At 35.4% G+C, this 16,642-nt stretch overlaps 1 protein-coding gene across 12 annotated transcripts in view; it reads right to left on the bottom strand.

The window, feature by feature from the left end:
* Positions 1-1,326: 1,326 nt before the first annotated feature.
* The window catches only part of mcf2l2 (MCF.2 cell line derived transforming sequence-like 2), a 60,389-nt gene continuing 45,073 nt past the window's right edge, over positions 1,327-16,642 (bottom strand). For 3 of the 12 annotated variants that reach the window (XM_043251279.1, XM_043251281.1, XM_043251282.1), the window contains exons 23-34: positions 15,883-15,975; positions 15,317-15,395; positions 14,803-14,857; positions 13,732-13,829; positions 12,242-12,337; positions 10,666-10,749; positions 9,576-9,647; positions 8,438-8,527; positions 8,068-8,183; positions 6,767-6,882; positions 4,194-4,288; positions 1,327-2,749 (exon numbers count right to left, since the gene is read on the bottom strand). In XM_043251279.1, the coding sequence (XP_043107214.1) occupies positions 2,649-2,749; positions 4,194-4,288; positions 6,767-6,882; positions 8,068-8,183; positions 8,438-8,527; positions 9,576-9,647; positions 10,666-10,749; positions 12,242-12,337; positions 13,732-13,829; positions 14,803-14,857; positions 15,317-15,395; positions 15,883-15,975 (1,095 nt within the window). In that variant the 3' untranslated portion in view covers positions 1,327-2,648. Of the gene's footprint in view, positions 2,750-4,193; positions 4,289-6,766; positions 6,883-8,067; positions 8,184-8,437; positions 8,528-9,529; positions 9,648-10,665; positions 10,750-12,241; positions 12,338-13,731; positions 13,830-14,802; positions 14,858-15,316; positions 15,396-15,882; positions 15,976-16,642 lie in introns of those variants that run through there. The other 9 variants (XM_043251280.1, XM_043251283.1, XM_043251286.1 and 6 more) reach the window with 9 other exon arrangements.

Raw genomic sequence — 16,642 nt, 5'->3', positions numbered from 1 at the left:
TGTGGATACATAACTGGATTTGTAATATCTGCTGTCACATGGACGATCAGGCTATATAGGAATCTTTAAAAAAAGTAAGAGAATCAATATATCGGTTCAAATATTTCAATATCTCAAATTTTAAGATGTAAACACTGAGTCCGCCATGAAAACATTGTTCGTCATCAGTGTTACGTTAAGCAGAGTCTCCATTAATATTATGGATTTTCATTTTTTGTATAGGGTCATATGGCTCAGTTTTTTTTCAACTGAGATTTATACATCATCTGAAAGATGAACAAATAAGCTTTCCATTGACATAAGATTTTTTAGGACAATATTTGATATATACCACTATTCAAAAATCTGGAATCTGAGGGTGCAGAAAACAAAACAAAAATCAGAATATTGAGAAAATAACCTTAGTTTGTCCAAATGAAGTCATATTGCTAATCCAAAATTAGGTTTTTATATAGAAGGAAATATACAAAAAATTATTATATATTTTTTACATAAAAGAAAAATCTTATTTTGACCCCTGTGTGACCTCAGTGGTCCAGGGTCACATTTTATATAGAACTTATACTTCTACTCTTGAAAAACCCATTATAATTTATTATGGGTTATTACGGTAGCAACTACTACATTGTGAATGTATGTGAATGTATGATTCAGTTACGAAATGTAGTTTCTGTCCTTCTCATCGATTCAGATCCTAAATCTGAACACTCCTGTCCTGTTATAAAAACCCATCATCCTGCACTGTCCTGAAGTGACGTCGCCCCATTAACTTCCATTCAACCCGAGCAATGAGACTCAGTCTGCCCTCTGTTTTTCCAAAAGAGCAGCCCCTTTCCTGCTGACAGAAGTCTCCTTCTTTCTGCTTTTGGGAGGCAACGACTCATGATAAATAGACTGCCAGGTGTCTTCAAAATCTTTAGACACCTGAAGCCAAACCCAAGGACAAAGTGAAGGCAGTGCACTTTTTTAAAATTCAGTTTCAGTGCTTGTCACATCTCTCTGTGTCTTTGTGTCCTGCTCTCTCCACTCTCTTTCCTTCTCGTCTGCTTTACTCTCCTGCCGCCCCCTCAGGAGTTTTGAGGAGTTTGAAAGACACCCTCTGTAGAACAAAGCCCAGCGAATCTCGCCTGGCCCTCTCTCTCTCGTCTCTCGTTTTCGTCCTCCTCCTAGATGCACACTTTGGTGTCACGCAATCTCTTAAAAAGCTTATAATTACGACCTGAAGGTTTTTCGAAAAATATTCCACGAAGAGCATTTTAAAGATCCCATAACATCTTCGTGACATTTCCACTACGTGAACAGTCTCCATATGTACAGTCACAGACATTGTTTTATAATGAATGTATTTCAGTACGCATTTGTAAATGTACAGTTATTTAATGCATATACACATCAGCTGGGATATCGTCCGTGAGGAAGCTGTGAAAAGCAAAATATTCACATATATATATGAACAGAATGATTATACTAGCAAGAATCACATCGGCATTCGATATCAAATATTTGTGCTTCGATATTTACATTTAAGAAACTATCAGAAAGCAATTGCAATCATATGTGGATGTTGGCGGTTATTAGATAACTTTTGGCATCATTACTACATTCACTGTCATCCAGTTCTTCATGTCAAAGCAGGAAGGATACAGTACATCTGATTTCTGTATTCATTTCAGCACAAACCGACAACATTCATGAGCAATACTGTAAAAATAACAGTATCAGATGCTTTTACAGTACAGCTGGAATATTTATGCTACAGCAATCATATTTTCTGAAATACATACAAAACATCTCCAGAGTAAATATCCCACATTTTAACTACGTTTTGAGATTATTTATGTACAACCAGATCACGGTAGATATTAATATATCAAGTAGAGGCAAATATTTGAAGAGGATTAAAGATCTTCAGCTTTACAAACAGCGGAGGAAAGAAGCTTTACAGATGGCTTGTACAACTTTCATGTCAGAATATAAAAGAGAGTATAAATATTGTACATTACATTAAAGAATATCAATTCATCAAAAGTGCTGTGTTTCCGACCGACAGTCTCATAAGCAAACAAGCAATAAACAACAAAACGATCAAGTATATTTAAAGGGACAGTTCACCCAAAAATGAAAACAGTTGCTGGTAGCCATTGACTTACATGGTACTGGGGAAAAAATACTACGGAAGTCAGTGACTATTTCTTGAAGAAATAACTTCATAGACGTTAAAGAGTCAGTAAATGATCGTTTCTGGCTGAACTATCCCGATATAGCATTTCAGTGAAATTTTCAGCAGGACAGAAAAAGTCCGAAAAGTCTCTTCTCAGTGTTTTGAAATGGCAGCCTTGGTGGAGACATTAGCGTCCGGCGTTCACAGAGATCTGAATATTTCTTTTCGAATGCCCCTGCGTTTGCTGCTAAGGCACAGCAGAGCCAAAGAACGAAGGCTGCATGCTGAATTTCTGACTCACGGTTACAGAATGTTGTCAATGTTATGTCAGCGCTGGAGAAGGCCAGAAATGACTGGAATCCATTCTGAACCGTCAGTTCACCCGTTCCCTCAGCGGAGAGATGACTGTGGAGTATTACAAAAGATACGGAGCTGTCGAGTACGGCGTATAAGCGCGGCGCTACGGAAAGGACACATCACGGCACGTTCAGCATGCAAATGTGCCGTCCTGAGCGGGACGAGGCCCGGCGCTGTCGTCTGCCTCCTCTGTGTCGGTGAGGGCAGCGCTGCAGAGGTCACTGAAAATATCTAAAAAGCAGAGAACGAGAAGATGAGTGACGTCATATACAGTTTTTCTTTCCATCGATGAAACGGGTGGCAAAACAACCAGACCTTGCAGCAGCTCTCAATCACAGCAAGGACAGGATCCGTACAAACGAAAAGAAAACAGAAATGACTAAGACGCAAACCTTCAGAGTTATTCCTGTGCTTTACGTCTTTTTAAACGGGATGAGGGTGTTTTGTTTCTGCCAGTAGGCACAGGTGGAGAAGCGTGAAGCGCAACATGAAAAGCATACAAACACAATAGTATATTCAGCTCCAAACAGCTGCAGGGCTCAACAATAAGGATTAATGTTAAGGTTGAAGCAATAAAAATATTTTTTGTAAAGAAAACATAGAGGGTATTTATATGTAGTGTATATATTTTTTCATATTTTTCTAAATACGATACTAAAAATGGGAAAATCAATAGGAATTGTAAATGGAATTATACAGCAATTATTTATAATATAGAAATATATTGAAATGTTTTTTCCCCTATCAGACATAAAATATAATATTGTGTGTGTGTGTGTGTGTGTGTGTGTGTGTGTGTATATATATATACATATATATATACGCACATTATTATTCAAAAATATATGTATGCATCAATATTATAGTCGTATACATTACACTGCTGCCTTTTTTGCATAAATTAATATTTTTATTTAATAAGAATCCATTAAAATGTGCATTATTACATAAGATATTTTGAAATAAATGCTGTTTTTTGATTTTATTTATTTCAGGGTTTTCATTATTAACATGATTTCTCAAGAATCGTTATAACGAAGACTCAACCAAAAATTAAACACTTCAGGAGTGATGACACATGGTAACATAATAAAACTGGAAAAATCATTTGAATTGTAGTAATATTTTGTATGCACGTCTGTTGTATATGTAAAACTCCAGCAATGCAAAAATCCTTATAGTTGAGTCCGGAGCCGTCTCTGCACTTAGTCAAAGCTTTAAAGGAACACGCAGCACCTTGTTATTGTAGGAGAGCAAGAGTTTGAGAAAACCAGACAAACAAGACCAAAAGTGGCATTGTGAGCACGCCAAGTTTTCATGGAATGAAATGCATGCCTGTGGAGGTGATGTCATGCACGCCTCTTAAAAAGCAGACTGCGCAAACAGGTGCTTCTGTCAGTCTCGCCCGTCTGCTGCCCTTGATCTCACATTACAGCCGGCTGATCTCACGACGGTGTCTTGTGCGCATTCACATGTGAGGTACGGTATGTGATTGAGTGAGAAGGGACTGAGTGACATCAGAGGTCAAAGTGCATCGTCATCTAATGTAGATGCACGACAGCTAGCGGTGCATGTTGTCCAATAGCTATGAATGAATTTAATGGTGACCATCGGTCCAGAGTGAGGATGTCAGTCATGCCCTTCTTCTACTCGTCCTGGGATTGGTGTGAGGTACCAGAGTTATTGTAAAGGTCTACTCCCTCTGCTGTGGACTGCAGGACAGTGGGCGGCACCAGTCCTGTCTTCTGAGTTCTAAGGTTCTTGACTAGCCTAGAACATGAGAGACAGTTTTCACCTTCAACGGCAGCGTGAACCTGGAGCTCAACAAGGGTTCAGTGCGATCGGCTGACTGCTTGAGATTGCACAGTATTACATGTGGTCGCCCGAAACGCGAAACAATATACTAAACTAAAAAAAACCCTTCAAAACAACAAAATTAAGATGCAATGCTACTGAAATGCATAAAAAATTGCTATGGAATTGGAGGATAATAGTGTCCAAACAAACTAATCTATTAACTTAAATATATATTTTAAAAAACGCGTCTGCAAAATGATTCAATGTAAAATCTTGTTTTTTAAAGGATGACACTGCCCTCTTGTGGTCAGGAGCATTTCTGTGGCTCACTTCCATTGTATTTTGAAAATGTTTTGGCTCTGTAAATGTTGTGTTGTGCACCATAGGCCACCGTAGTTACGGGTTTAGCTACATTAATGCAAGTAAGTTTTATTCACTTGTCATGGAGCACCTGGGGACATCGTAATGGGAGAAATTAGATGAGAGGAAAAATTACATTTATAATTCTATGCTACTGAGTTCACTTGCAGAACATTGCAAAAACATTGCATTTGTTCGCAAATTTTTTTCTTCCACAAAACTATTACATTTCCTTGCTAAACTTTGCATTCGCTGGAGACACTTTAGCATGTGCTTGCAAAACTTCAGTTTTTTCACATAATATTTTCCACGTTTCCAAAATGGGTGATGAAGATAAAGTGGGAGGCTACGCTATTTAAAAGATTTTAAGAGAAGAGTTAACAAACGACGAAGTTTCTCGGGGAACACAGTACATTTGCAAGTGAACAATTTTGAGCACTGTGAAAGTTAAACAGGTTTTTGCATGGTAACATTTTGAGGTTTATTGGTTAAACTGTTGTTTACAATTGTGATATTTGTGATCGGTATCAATGCAAAAAATTTAAAAATTAATTAAAAAAATTAAAAAATAAAGAACAAACAACCAGTTTCCTGACTGTGTGTGTATATATATATATATATATATATATATATATATATATATATACATATATATATATATACACATATACTCCTGAAATAACTGAGCAAACTCCAAAGCATCCGGTGGCTCAAGATGTGAAGCCAGCTATACCTAAACTTTAGCTCGGCTCTGCACAATGTCAAAACATCCACATCCATGAAAGCTTCAAAACTTCTTATGAAGGGTTTGAGGGGGTTGATTGGTGAGCAAAGAAAACTTTGAAACACTTTACAAAGCAGAAACTCAAGCGCTGAAAATGACTGGAGACAGTTTCCAAGATTAAATATGTATGAGATACTTCAGCATACTGCTGGCTTTTCATTTCATTTTAAAAATGTTACTAAGTGCAGATTAGGTGGTATTCAGCACCAAAAGGAGGTGCATTAGACCTCTGTGAAAACTCTTTTCCAGCTTGGCTTTTGGAGACAACTGACTAAAAAAAGAGAGTGGCCATGGTGGAAAAAAAGAAAAAGAAAAAGAAGAATAAAAAAACAAAAGTGTATATTTGTGTGTATGTGTATATTTATTATGCATATATAAACACACACGCATGTATATATTAAAGAAAAAAATACTTATATTAAATATACTTATTTATATAAATATATAAATGCAAATACATGTAAATATTTTGTGTGTCATATATATATAAATATATTACACACAGTACACACATATATAATGCAAAAAAAATTATTTTGCATATTTTTAAATGTATATTTTAAGACAAATCAACAAATATTATGAATTATTAATTAATAAATATCATGTTATTGATCAAATATATCTTATAGGTCAAATTATATCTTAAGGGATTTTTGTTGGTCTTAATTGTGTTATCATTTTCTTTTTAATATTTCTTTTTTTTTTTTCATTTCTGCATGTTGATTGCAATACTTGCCTTTGGGTTTTTCCAAATATTAATAAGCAGTAAAGCAGTTTTGGTAAAACATTCATTCCTGAGGAATAATACATTATTATGCCCGACTACCTAATGAGGTTTTCTTCAAGAGTGAAAATTATCATTAAAAAATCAAGAAAACTGTTATTTTAATATGCCCTTTTATCTTCAGTATGACATCAGGACAGCTGTATCACCCTGACAAAAAAATTATTTTAATGCAGAACTTGAAAACAGGCTCATTATAAAAGAGGTGAATTCAATTCATTACATGTTTAATTTGTTTTTGAATAAATAAAAAAAGTGACACAAGAAACAAATCACATTATTAACCCAATTTCTAAGCTGTCCAATACAATGCCTTTTTTAGAGAATGAATTGGTTGAAAAACAAATCAACAAAATAACTGATTCTAATCATGTTTAATTGAAACTCGTATTTAAAAATTGTGGGACATATAACATAAAAACAAAAACAACAATAACGGATATCTCAAAAGAAAGAGCGAGTTTCAGGTCAGGTTTTTAGTGATGGCCTCTGAATATACAGTATCTGGATGGGGACTTACCAGTGGCCGTTCTCCGACGCTTCTAGGAACTGTACTAAATCTCCTGCTTCGACGGAAAGTTCCTGAGCGGTACCTGACTCATACGTCAGCTGCACCTGATAGCGATCATTATCCCCCTTAAAAAAAACAAGAAAAAAAAACATGATTTACTTCAGGGTCATGGCACCATTTTTGGAAGGCTTTACGTGGAACTGGGAAGAAATTGGTAGGAAAGTTAGATACAATCAGGGATGTGTGTGTGTGTGTGTGTGTGTGTGTGTGTGTGTTTAGTCAATAGAAATTTTATCTGTTGTTTATTTAATGATGCCCTCTGGTGGTAGGAACCTTGTATGTGACGTTTAAGTCCCTCTGGCTGCTGTTAAATAGGTCCTGACTGACTTTGCGCTTCGCAGCTGTTATTAAGCCTCTTTACTGAAGAAGATCTCCTCTCCTCATGCATCAAGCAGAAGGATTAAACAAATAAACTCCTCTGGGTGTTTAAGAGTCTAAGATAATCTGACCTCCTTTTTGTGTTAATTGTGAAACATTGCTAGAACCTTAGTTTTATCTGAGCTCCCATTAAAATCGGTCAAATCTCTTGTTAGTTTCTTACCTGAATGGGACATTTTAACCAAAAGTGAAAATTCTGTCATTATATATTTAATCTTTTTTTTCTGACATTTTTTTGTAATAATTTTTAAAATGTTTAAATTATAGGAATTAGGTCTGAAAAAGAATTAAATGTATTACTTTTTCTAAATGGTTTAAACTGTATAAATATCAGTATTCTTAAAAATATAATATAATAATATTTTAATTTTAAATTTTTATTTTTAATTTATTTTTAATTTTAATTTTTATAATTTTATAATTTTTAAAAGTCTTTAACACTTTATATGTGTATTTTATGTGTATTTAAAACACACACATTACATATACTGTATATATAATGTGTGTGTTTTAAATACACATAAAATACACATATAAAGTGTTAAAGACTTTTAAAAATTATATATATATATATATTTTTTTTTTTTTTTTTAATTATTACGTCTAAATGATGGTGGATCTTGAGACATTTTTCAAAATATCTTTACAAACTGTTAAAACTGCACAATTTCTATATTCTCGCTGAAACCACAGTGAAACATAATCTTCTATGAAAGTATTTAATGAATGAAAAACAATAATTAAAAGTTCTTTACAGATACATGTTAATAAAAATAAAGCTATAAATAATTATCATTCCACAGAAGAAAGAAAGTCATACAAACTTTCAATGGAATGAATAAAACATGGATATTTTAGAACCAAACACATACGTTTTTGTTCTGCCCTTCATCTTCTCCATCTGAGGAAATGGAGAGCTCTTCAGCACTTGATGGAATGGTCTCAAAATCCTCAGCGTCCATCGATGGCAGACGCCTTTGACTCCATCCTGGAAAACAGTACACACGAGTTAACATCATTCAGTAAAAACCTTATGAGAGACGATGCTCAGGGAATAGTCTAGTGCTCGAGTTTGCCAGAAAAATCTTCTGTGAAAGGAAGACAAGACGTTGAAGCACTCAATGAAAATAACTCTGACGGATTCTGTCACCGTCAGACATCGAATGAGGAATGAAAATAGACGAAAACACCCGCGAGAACCCAATATGATTGGCATATCACTGCCTCTTTTCACATGATTACCTGGTTGAGACGCAGACCTTGGCACAGCGGGCTTGGTACTGGCAGTACCTTTACTTTTGCTCTCAGCGGGAAGTGCACCTCGCACGGTGTCTGTGAGGAAATTCACTGTCTTATCAAACATGACCTCTTTAATGACAGCATTGCAGGTGAAACGGAACCTCGCATTAGCATGCATGAATCAGTAACAGAAAAAATAACCACAGGACGTCACTTGCAGCAGCTGAAATCTACACAGCCTTATCTGAACGTGATAAAACAAGGCACAGCTCATATACAGAAGGCAGAGGGAAGGAAACACGATTTAGAGGAAGATACATGCTTAAGATAAGATGAAAACCACCAACACCACAATGCACAAAACGCATACAAAAAACAAGCATCAAATGAAATCTGGTAGTCTGATAGCATTTCAAAATATATATTCAAATAGAAAAAAATAAGTATGAAAAGTTTTTCAAATGAAAAAGTGTTTATAAAATGTATTTTTAATAATAATATAATATAAAAATATGTTGTTATTAATGATAATAATAAAACACTTGCTAAACTAATGGATGTAAACATATTTAAGAAAAATAATTTAATTTAAAATATATTTTAAGCATTGGTATGTATATATAATAAAGAAGTAATATTTGATAAATAATTTATTATTAAAATATTATTAAATAAATGATAGCATGTTAAATACATTTTATATAGCATGTTTTTATACAATTTTAATAACAATAACAACAATAATAATACAATTATTGCTATTGTTAAACACTAAACACTTGCTAAATAAATGCATTTAAAGATAAATATTACATTATTAATTTATTTATAATTAATTTACTAATCTTATATTTTTGTGTTGAGCCCTGCTAATAAATGCAAATAAAAAATTATATTTACTAAATCATTTCAGAAATAAATATAAGTGAATTCATAATAATTTGTTTGATTTTTTTACATTTTATTAATAATAAACTAAATATAGAATTATCATTAATTATATAATAATACAATCATGCAAAATGTGTATACAAATTATCTGGCCACTTTTTATAATCCATAAATGAATTAAAAACAAACCCACAAACATCTTACAAGAACTATGCTCAACATGCAGCAGGTCGTGCTGTCCATGTGGTACCTTCATAGCCAAACGGTGTAGGGTCGCTCTTGATCTGATGCCTCTTGCTCTTAAGGCTAGACGAGAGAGGAACTAAGCACAAACATGCATTTCTTTTAGCAAGGAAGTCCAGCTCATCTATCACAATCTCTCAACCTATCCATCCAAGATTAATTATCACAATAATCTTTCATTATTCCCCTGCAGTTTCATTACAATAAAAGAGAATAATGGGGCCGCAAGAAACAAAAGGCTCATGTGCATCTAAATCCTCATTTACATTCCCAGAGCTGTGCAGCAGGGCTACACTGCTAAATGTCACGCCACATCCCAAATGTCAGCTTATCAAGTCAGTATTTATTATTCAATGCAGCTGTCCCTTCATGTTTTTAGGGGATTCATTTGCTGTGAAGTGCACAGTTTGATTTCATATGAGCTGTAACGAAGAAGCTTGGGATGTCAAAGGTTCAAAGTAAAATATGAAAAACTTGAACAATGACAGTCTCTGTAAAATTCCCAGGTGTAATGTGCACTACAGGACTTCCAGGACAGGCCCAGACAGGCCTCTTGTGGAGCAGGACATTCAGTTACTGTAGTATCGGTAGAGCTGAACAGCGACTACATTTGGAGTGACGGGGGGCAATTTTGAACACTTGCAGGTCCACTACTTTAGCTTTGGGGCCAGTACAATTTATTATTTTAAAAAATTAATATTTTAGTCCAACATGCATGCATTAAAAGACTTATCAAAGACATCTTTCAAAGACTTTGTTACTGTATTATATACTGTATTGTACATACGAATAAAACATCAATACTGATAATAAAAGGAGAAGATAACTTTTAAACTACTCCTCTTAATTGATTTATTTTATTGAAAATGTGGTGAAAATTGAAAATACTTTGTTACCTTGTTGACCACAGAACTGGTTTTATCAGGCATGCTAAAAAATGCAGCAAGCAAACATCGCACGATGATATTATAATAGTATTGCTCTATTTTGTTGTCTTGCTTGCAGGGGTTTTATGTCTTTTTACCCTTCTAATACATTTTAGAAACATGCTTAGAGGTGATCCTGCACCAAATTAAAAGTGCAAGCAGTTTTTGTACCTTTATTGCGCGGTGCAGAGGCAGAGCTGACAGTTGAGGCTAAAGAAAAGCGGCGTGTGACCTCTGTCTCCTTAGGTGCAGGTTCTGAAGTGAAAGGCAGGGGTGGGTTAGTAGTTAGTGTGGTTAATAAGAAAGCAGAATCAAGCTGTGAAATTGGCTGGCAATAGTGCCCATATAGAGTTCAAACCTATATGGGAGCTGATTAAGTGATGATAGTAAGTCATCTAAAGAAGAAAGACAAATGAATAGACAGACAGACAGACAGACAGACAGACAGACAGACAGATAGATAGATAGATGACAGACAGACAGATAGATAGATAGATAGATAGATAGATAGATAGATAGATAGATAGATAGATAGATAGATAGATAGATAGATAGATAGATAGATAGATAGATAGATAGATAGATAGATAGATGACAGATAGATAGATAGATAGATAGATAGATAGATAGATAGATAGATAGATAGATAGATAGATAGATAGATAGATAGATAGATGACAGACAGATAGATAGATGATAGATAGATAGATAGATAGATAGATAGATAGATAGATAGATAGATAGATATAGATAGATAGATAGATAGATAGATAGATAGATAGATAGATAGATAGATAGATAGATAGATAGATAGATAGATAGATAGATAGATAGATAGATGACAGACAGACAGATAGATGACAGATAGATAGATAGATAGATAGATAGATAGATAGATAGATAGATAGATATAGATAGATAGATAGATGATGATAGATAGATAGATAGATAGATAGATAGATGACAGACAGACAGATAGATGACAGATAGATGACAGACAGATAGATGACAGATAGATAGATAGATAGATAGATAGATAGATAGATAGATAGATAGATAGATAGATAGATAGATAGATAGATAGATAGATAGATAGATGACAGACAGACAGATAGATGACAGACAGACAGATAGGGAGACAGACAGATAGATAGATAGATAGATAGATAGATAGATAGATAGATAGATAGATAGATAGATAGATAGATAGATAGATAGATGGATGGATGGATAAATGGATGGATGGATAAATGGATGGATGGATAAATGGATGGATAAATGGATAAATGGATAGATGCTAAAACACTGAAATACATTTGTTAGCCTCACTTTGGCCTTTAGGCAATTCAAGTTAATAGCACCTATGAATCTGGTGAACATTCTCCTGGAAAATGCCAATGCTGTTTTGAAAACGTCGAGAGAATAGTGTAAGCTCAGTGTAACACTACACTATGACGTTTGCTTGAACTTGAAGTGTCTCGGTTCGTTTGTTGTCTTCAGCGAAGGCTGACCTGCTTTGCACACAATTCAGATTCCTCAGAGAATTCAAATGTTCTGCGATGACAAAGCTCTTGGGGGTCCCAGGTTTCTTTCAGAAGTCACTTGCGTCGGAAAAAAAGTGAAGTGAACTCGGAGAGGACTGACAGAGTGATGACAATGAATTTTAACAAAAGGGAAAACAGGCACGCGCTAGGATGAGATGATGGATGAGTCCGAACAGAGACGAGTCATGATGCTGTGCCGTTACCTGCGGGGAGAGACCTGCGGTTTGACAGGCCCTGTAAGGTGAAGCGCTTTCTAGCGAGAGCAGATCGCTCCGAGCCAAGACTGGCAGAAGCGTCAGCTAGAAGAGGAGAGGAGGACAGGGCTGCGGTTAAAGCGGCAGGTAGAAAATGGTGGAGGGTGAGGTGACCAGCAGGGAAAATTTTTGTCTGTGACGGAGCAGCCCAATTATACTGTTTTCATTGTATTACCCTCTTCAGGTGACACTGGATGTTATTTTTAAACAAAACAAGACTCATGTCATACTGTATACAAAAATACAGCAGAAGACACATATTTGACATATAAAAAAAAATCACTGAACAATAACACTGGGCTTAAAATGATTAAAGACATTTATTATTTATTCTTTTGATCTCTCTGTTCATCAAAAAAATCCTAAAAAATGTAGCATGGTTTCTGTAAAAATATTAAGCAGCACAACTATTTGTTTGATTATATTTACATTGATAATAATAATAATTATAATAATAATAATAATACTACTTTTTGATCAGCGATTGAATATATTACAAACATTTTTTAAATAAAATCATTATATGAATGAAGATTTAGCATTGTCATGACAGAAAAAAGCTAAATTTAACAGTTTAAATTGTATTAATATTTCAAATTATTAAAACTAATCTTTTCAAATTATTAAAAACAAAAAAAACTCTCTTCGTCTTTAAATTCAATCTTTTATACTTAGATTTTAAGGATTTATAGCCAATAAACAGTACTTCTTAAAACGTACAGGAATCTGTGTGAATACATCATGCAATATCTGAATTTTGTTATATTATGCTCTTCAGAAATTGCAATGGCAGCGGTCTTTGAAAAAAAAAATATATATATATATCTATACCGTAATGGATGCGTCGGAGGCATCAAAGACTAAGGTGAGACATGTTTAGAAGTGTAAAACATCTCCAGCTCAGGTCAGCGACTCGTAATCCTCTGCCTCCAGGCTGGGTTTGTCAGGGGCGCTGGGTCAGCACAGAGAGGACTTCTATCCTCAGAGGAACTAAACACCTGTCACAATCCTTTACTCACTCAGAATCTGCAACCTGACACGACAGTAAGACCGAAGCGAGCGATATTTACCCCAAACCACCTCCACAAGAGCAGTCCAGGTCAGACCGACGACTCAATATGCTCAGCATTATAACGGAGCTTCATCTTAAAATACCTTGCCAAGGGGGATAGAGCTTTGAAGTGTTTACCAGTAACCAATTACCCGTTGGCAATTTTACAGCTATTACAGCAGAGATTAGAGATAATGGCCTAATTAAGGAAAATGCACTAAACGGTTAAAAAGTAGGTAGGGGAAAAGACGACAGACAACACTCTGTGATAAATAGTGAAACTAATAGTGCCTGTTGACCGCTGCAGGCTCTGAAGGACGAATACTTCTGCTTGATTGGTTGGTAAGAAAAACGGCAGGCTTTATAGGAGATTTATAAGGGCTCTCACCTCGTTTCTGACGCATATTTGGACCTGCATCACCTCGCCTGTAGCCTGTTTCAGGACTGGAGGAGTCAGACTGCCGCAGAGCCGTTTTCCGCATATTTCTGTCAATAAAAGCAAAGTCAGCAGAACGCGACAGTAAACAGTAAAAAAAAAACAACACAGATGGAAATGTCACAAGAATATTTGTATGCATGAATAGAGTGGCCTCACACAAAAAGAGAGCTCAAGCAATTTGCAGTCAAAGTAAAAAAGTGTATGCACTACTGTCCAACTGTTTTTTTTTTTAAATGAATAATTTTATTCAGGATGCAATCAATTGGTCAAAAGTTGCATTGAAGATATAAAATCATTTTATTTCAAATAAATCTCTTCTGAACTTTCTTTTCTTCAGCGAATCCCGAAAAAAAAAAAGATTCCACAAAAATATAAAGCACACAAATTTCAACACTGATAATAATAAGAAATGCTTCCTAAGCAGCAAATCAGCATATCAGAATGATTTCTGAACAAGAACCTTTGATGTTTGTATGACGTTAAAAACACAAACTGCATTTGAATACACAACAATAGTTCAATATTAATAAGGATTTGAAAATTCTTACGTTAGATCAAGCAAACAGATTAGCCTAATTTCAATAAAACAGCATTGCAGTTTGTAGAAAACTAAATAAAGACAGATCGTGTGCTTAGTACATCATTAATCAGAAGGGTGAGTCACAAACACACTATTATATCCAAGTAAATATTCATATGTCTGCATCTACAAACAAAGAGCAATTTGCTTTTACTCTTATTAGATGCAGACAGCTGTGAAAATAAAGCAACTGAGTACAGACATTTTGGTACAGTATTACAGTATTAGAGCAAAACGATATGCTGTCCAGTATCTACAATTATCTATTAAAACTTTCTGGGTGTCAAACATTAATGTGAAGAACTACTCCCACGATTACTCAAGTACAATGATTGCTCAACACTTGTGTAAACATGGGGAGATGCTTTACATTACATTCACTAAACATCACATTGGGGCCAGTTACATAAAAGCTAATTAAAAGAACGGCTGTAAAATACCTCATAGGAGCATGGTAGATGTTCTCTGTAATCTTCTGATGGAGTTGACTTGCTTCTATGCCAACGTGTGTGAGACAAAGAGAAAGAGAGAGAGAGAGAGAGAGAGAGAGAGAGAGAGAGAGAGAGAGAGAGGGGTCACAAAGGTCATACATACTTTATTCACACAGAAAACAAAACACCTCCAGGATTGGTTTGGTCTTTGATGTTGATTCAGTGCCTTTAATAACAACCGTGAAAACTAAAAACTCGAGATAACATCACGTCATCCGACAGACCCACATCACAGCACAGTTCTCTCTTTAGGTGTTTCCAAGCTCCGAGAAGAGCTGTGTTAATATTTGTATGCAAAAAGAAAAGTTAGGGAGATGGGGTTGTTTTAGGTTGTCATTGTGAATTCACAATTAATTCTGGCTGTACGTGGTGGACGAATCAAGCTTTCTTCAGGGTAGTTTGTAACAAGTTTTTTTAGCAGTTTGTGTGAAGGGAGGATTTAGGTAGGTTTGCTCAGAAATACCTCGGCAGGCTTCCAGCTGGCTTGTTAAGACTTTGCGGATCTCTGACACCCACGTGTTCTTCACTTCCATCGAAGGGGCCTGACAGAAAATTTAGGACAGGTTATAACAATGGGAATCTTTCTGCGGTGGGACAACAGTTCCCTCTCATGGCTAATAGATGGAACAACATGGTGCTTTCAGAAAATACAATAGAGATCGGACGATAAACGCTGACGCAGAACCTGATTTTGCTGAGTTTGATGTGGTCCTAGGTCAACATCTTCGTTGACCCTGTAACAACATTGTGATTAGCCAATTAGTTTTGATGAATCCTTTTATAGTTTTGGTAAAGTTTAGGCTTACAATCAATACTTGGTGCTTGTACATCAGTATCATTTCCTTTATTATTTCCAAAATATGTTGACCTAGGAACATGTCGAACTCAGCAAAATCAGGACATGCATAGGCTGACAGGGCACCTATAAAACACAGCATACAATACAACAACAGCCTCACGTTTGTTCAATAGAAACATTTTAATATGTTTAGCTTTGTATGTAATTAAACACAATTTCATGTCCTGTACCTGAACGATGTAAACTTCCTCTCTGCCATTGTACCATATTTCAAACTTCTTGATGTCTCCCTTTACATTTTCTGTGATTCCCACCGAGCTCATCTGGAAGAAAAAAACGGTGATCTTTTTAGATGTAATCCCTGTTGAAATAAACTTGTTCTTTTAATTGTGATGATTTTGGCTCCCATTTAACAAAAACCCACCAATTCGCCAACTCAACAATTCATCAAAAAAAATGTAATACCTCATAACATTTCAAAAACATTTTAATGAATTGTTGGCCTTCTGGGAAGTATGTTCATTTACTGTACATACACTCAATACTCGGTAGGGGCTTCTTTCGCTTTAATTACTGCCTCAATTTAGTGTGGCATGGAGATGATCGCATTTTCGCATTTTCCCTCTTGACTGATTTTGCTGGCCGGTCAAGGACACCAACACCATGGTGATTTAACCATCTTTTGGTGCTTTTGGGGGTGTGGGCAGGTGCCGAATCCTACTGGAAAATTAAATCAGCATCTTCAAAAAGCTGGTCAGCAGAAACATAAAGTGCTCTAAAATGTCTTGGCAAACAGGTGCAGTGATGTTGATTTTCAAAAAACACAATGGACCCCAAATCATCACAGACTGTGGAAACTTAACACTGGACTTGTAGCAACTTGTACTATGAGTCTCTCCACCCTTCCTCCAGACTCCAGATTTTCTCCAGACTTTCAGATGAAATACAAAACTTGCTCACATCTAAAAAGAGGATTTTGGACCACTGAAC

This window comes from Puntigrus tetrazona, chromosome 11 (genome assembly GCF_018831695.1).
Source record: "Puntigrus tetrazona isolate hp1 chromosome 11, ASM1883169v1, whole genome shotgun sequence".
NCBI lineage: Eukaryota > Metazoa > Chordata > Actinopteri > Cypriniformes > Cyprinidae > Puntigrus > Puntigrus tetrazona.
Note: the sequence above shows the minus strand (reverse complement) of the source record. Positions and strands in the feature narration are given on the sequence as shown.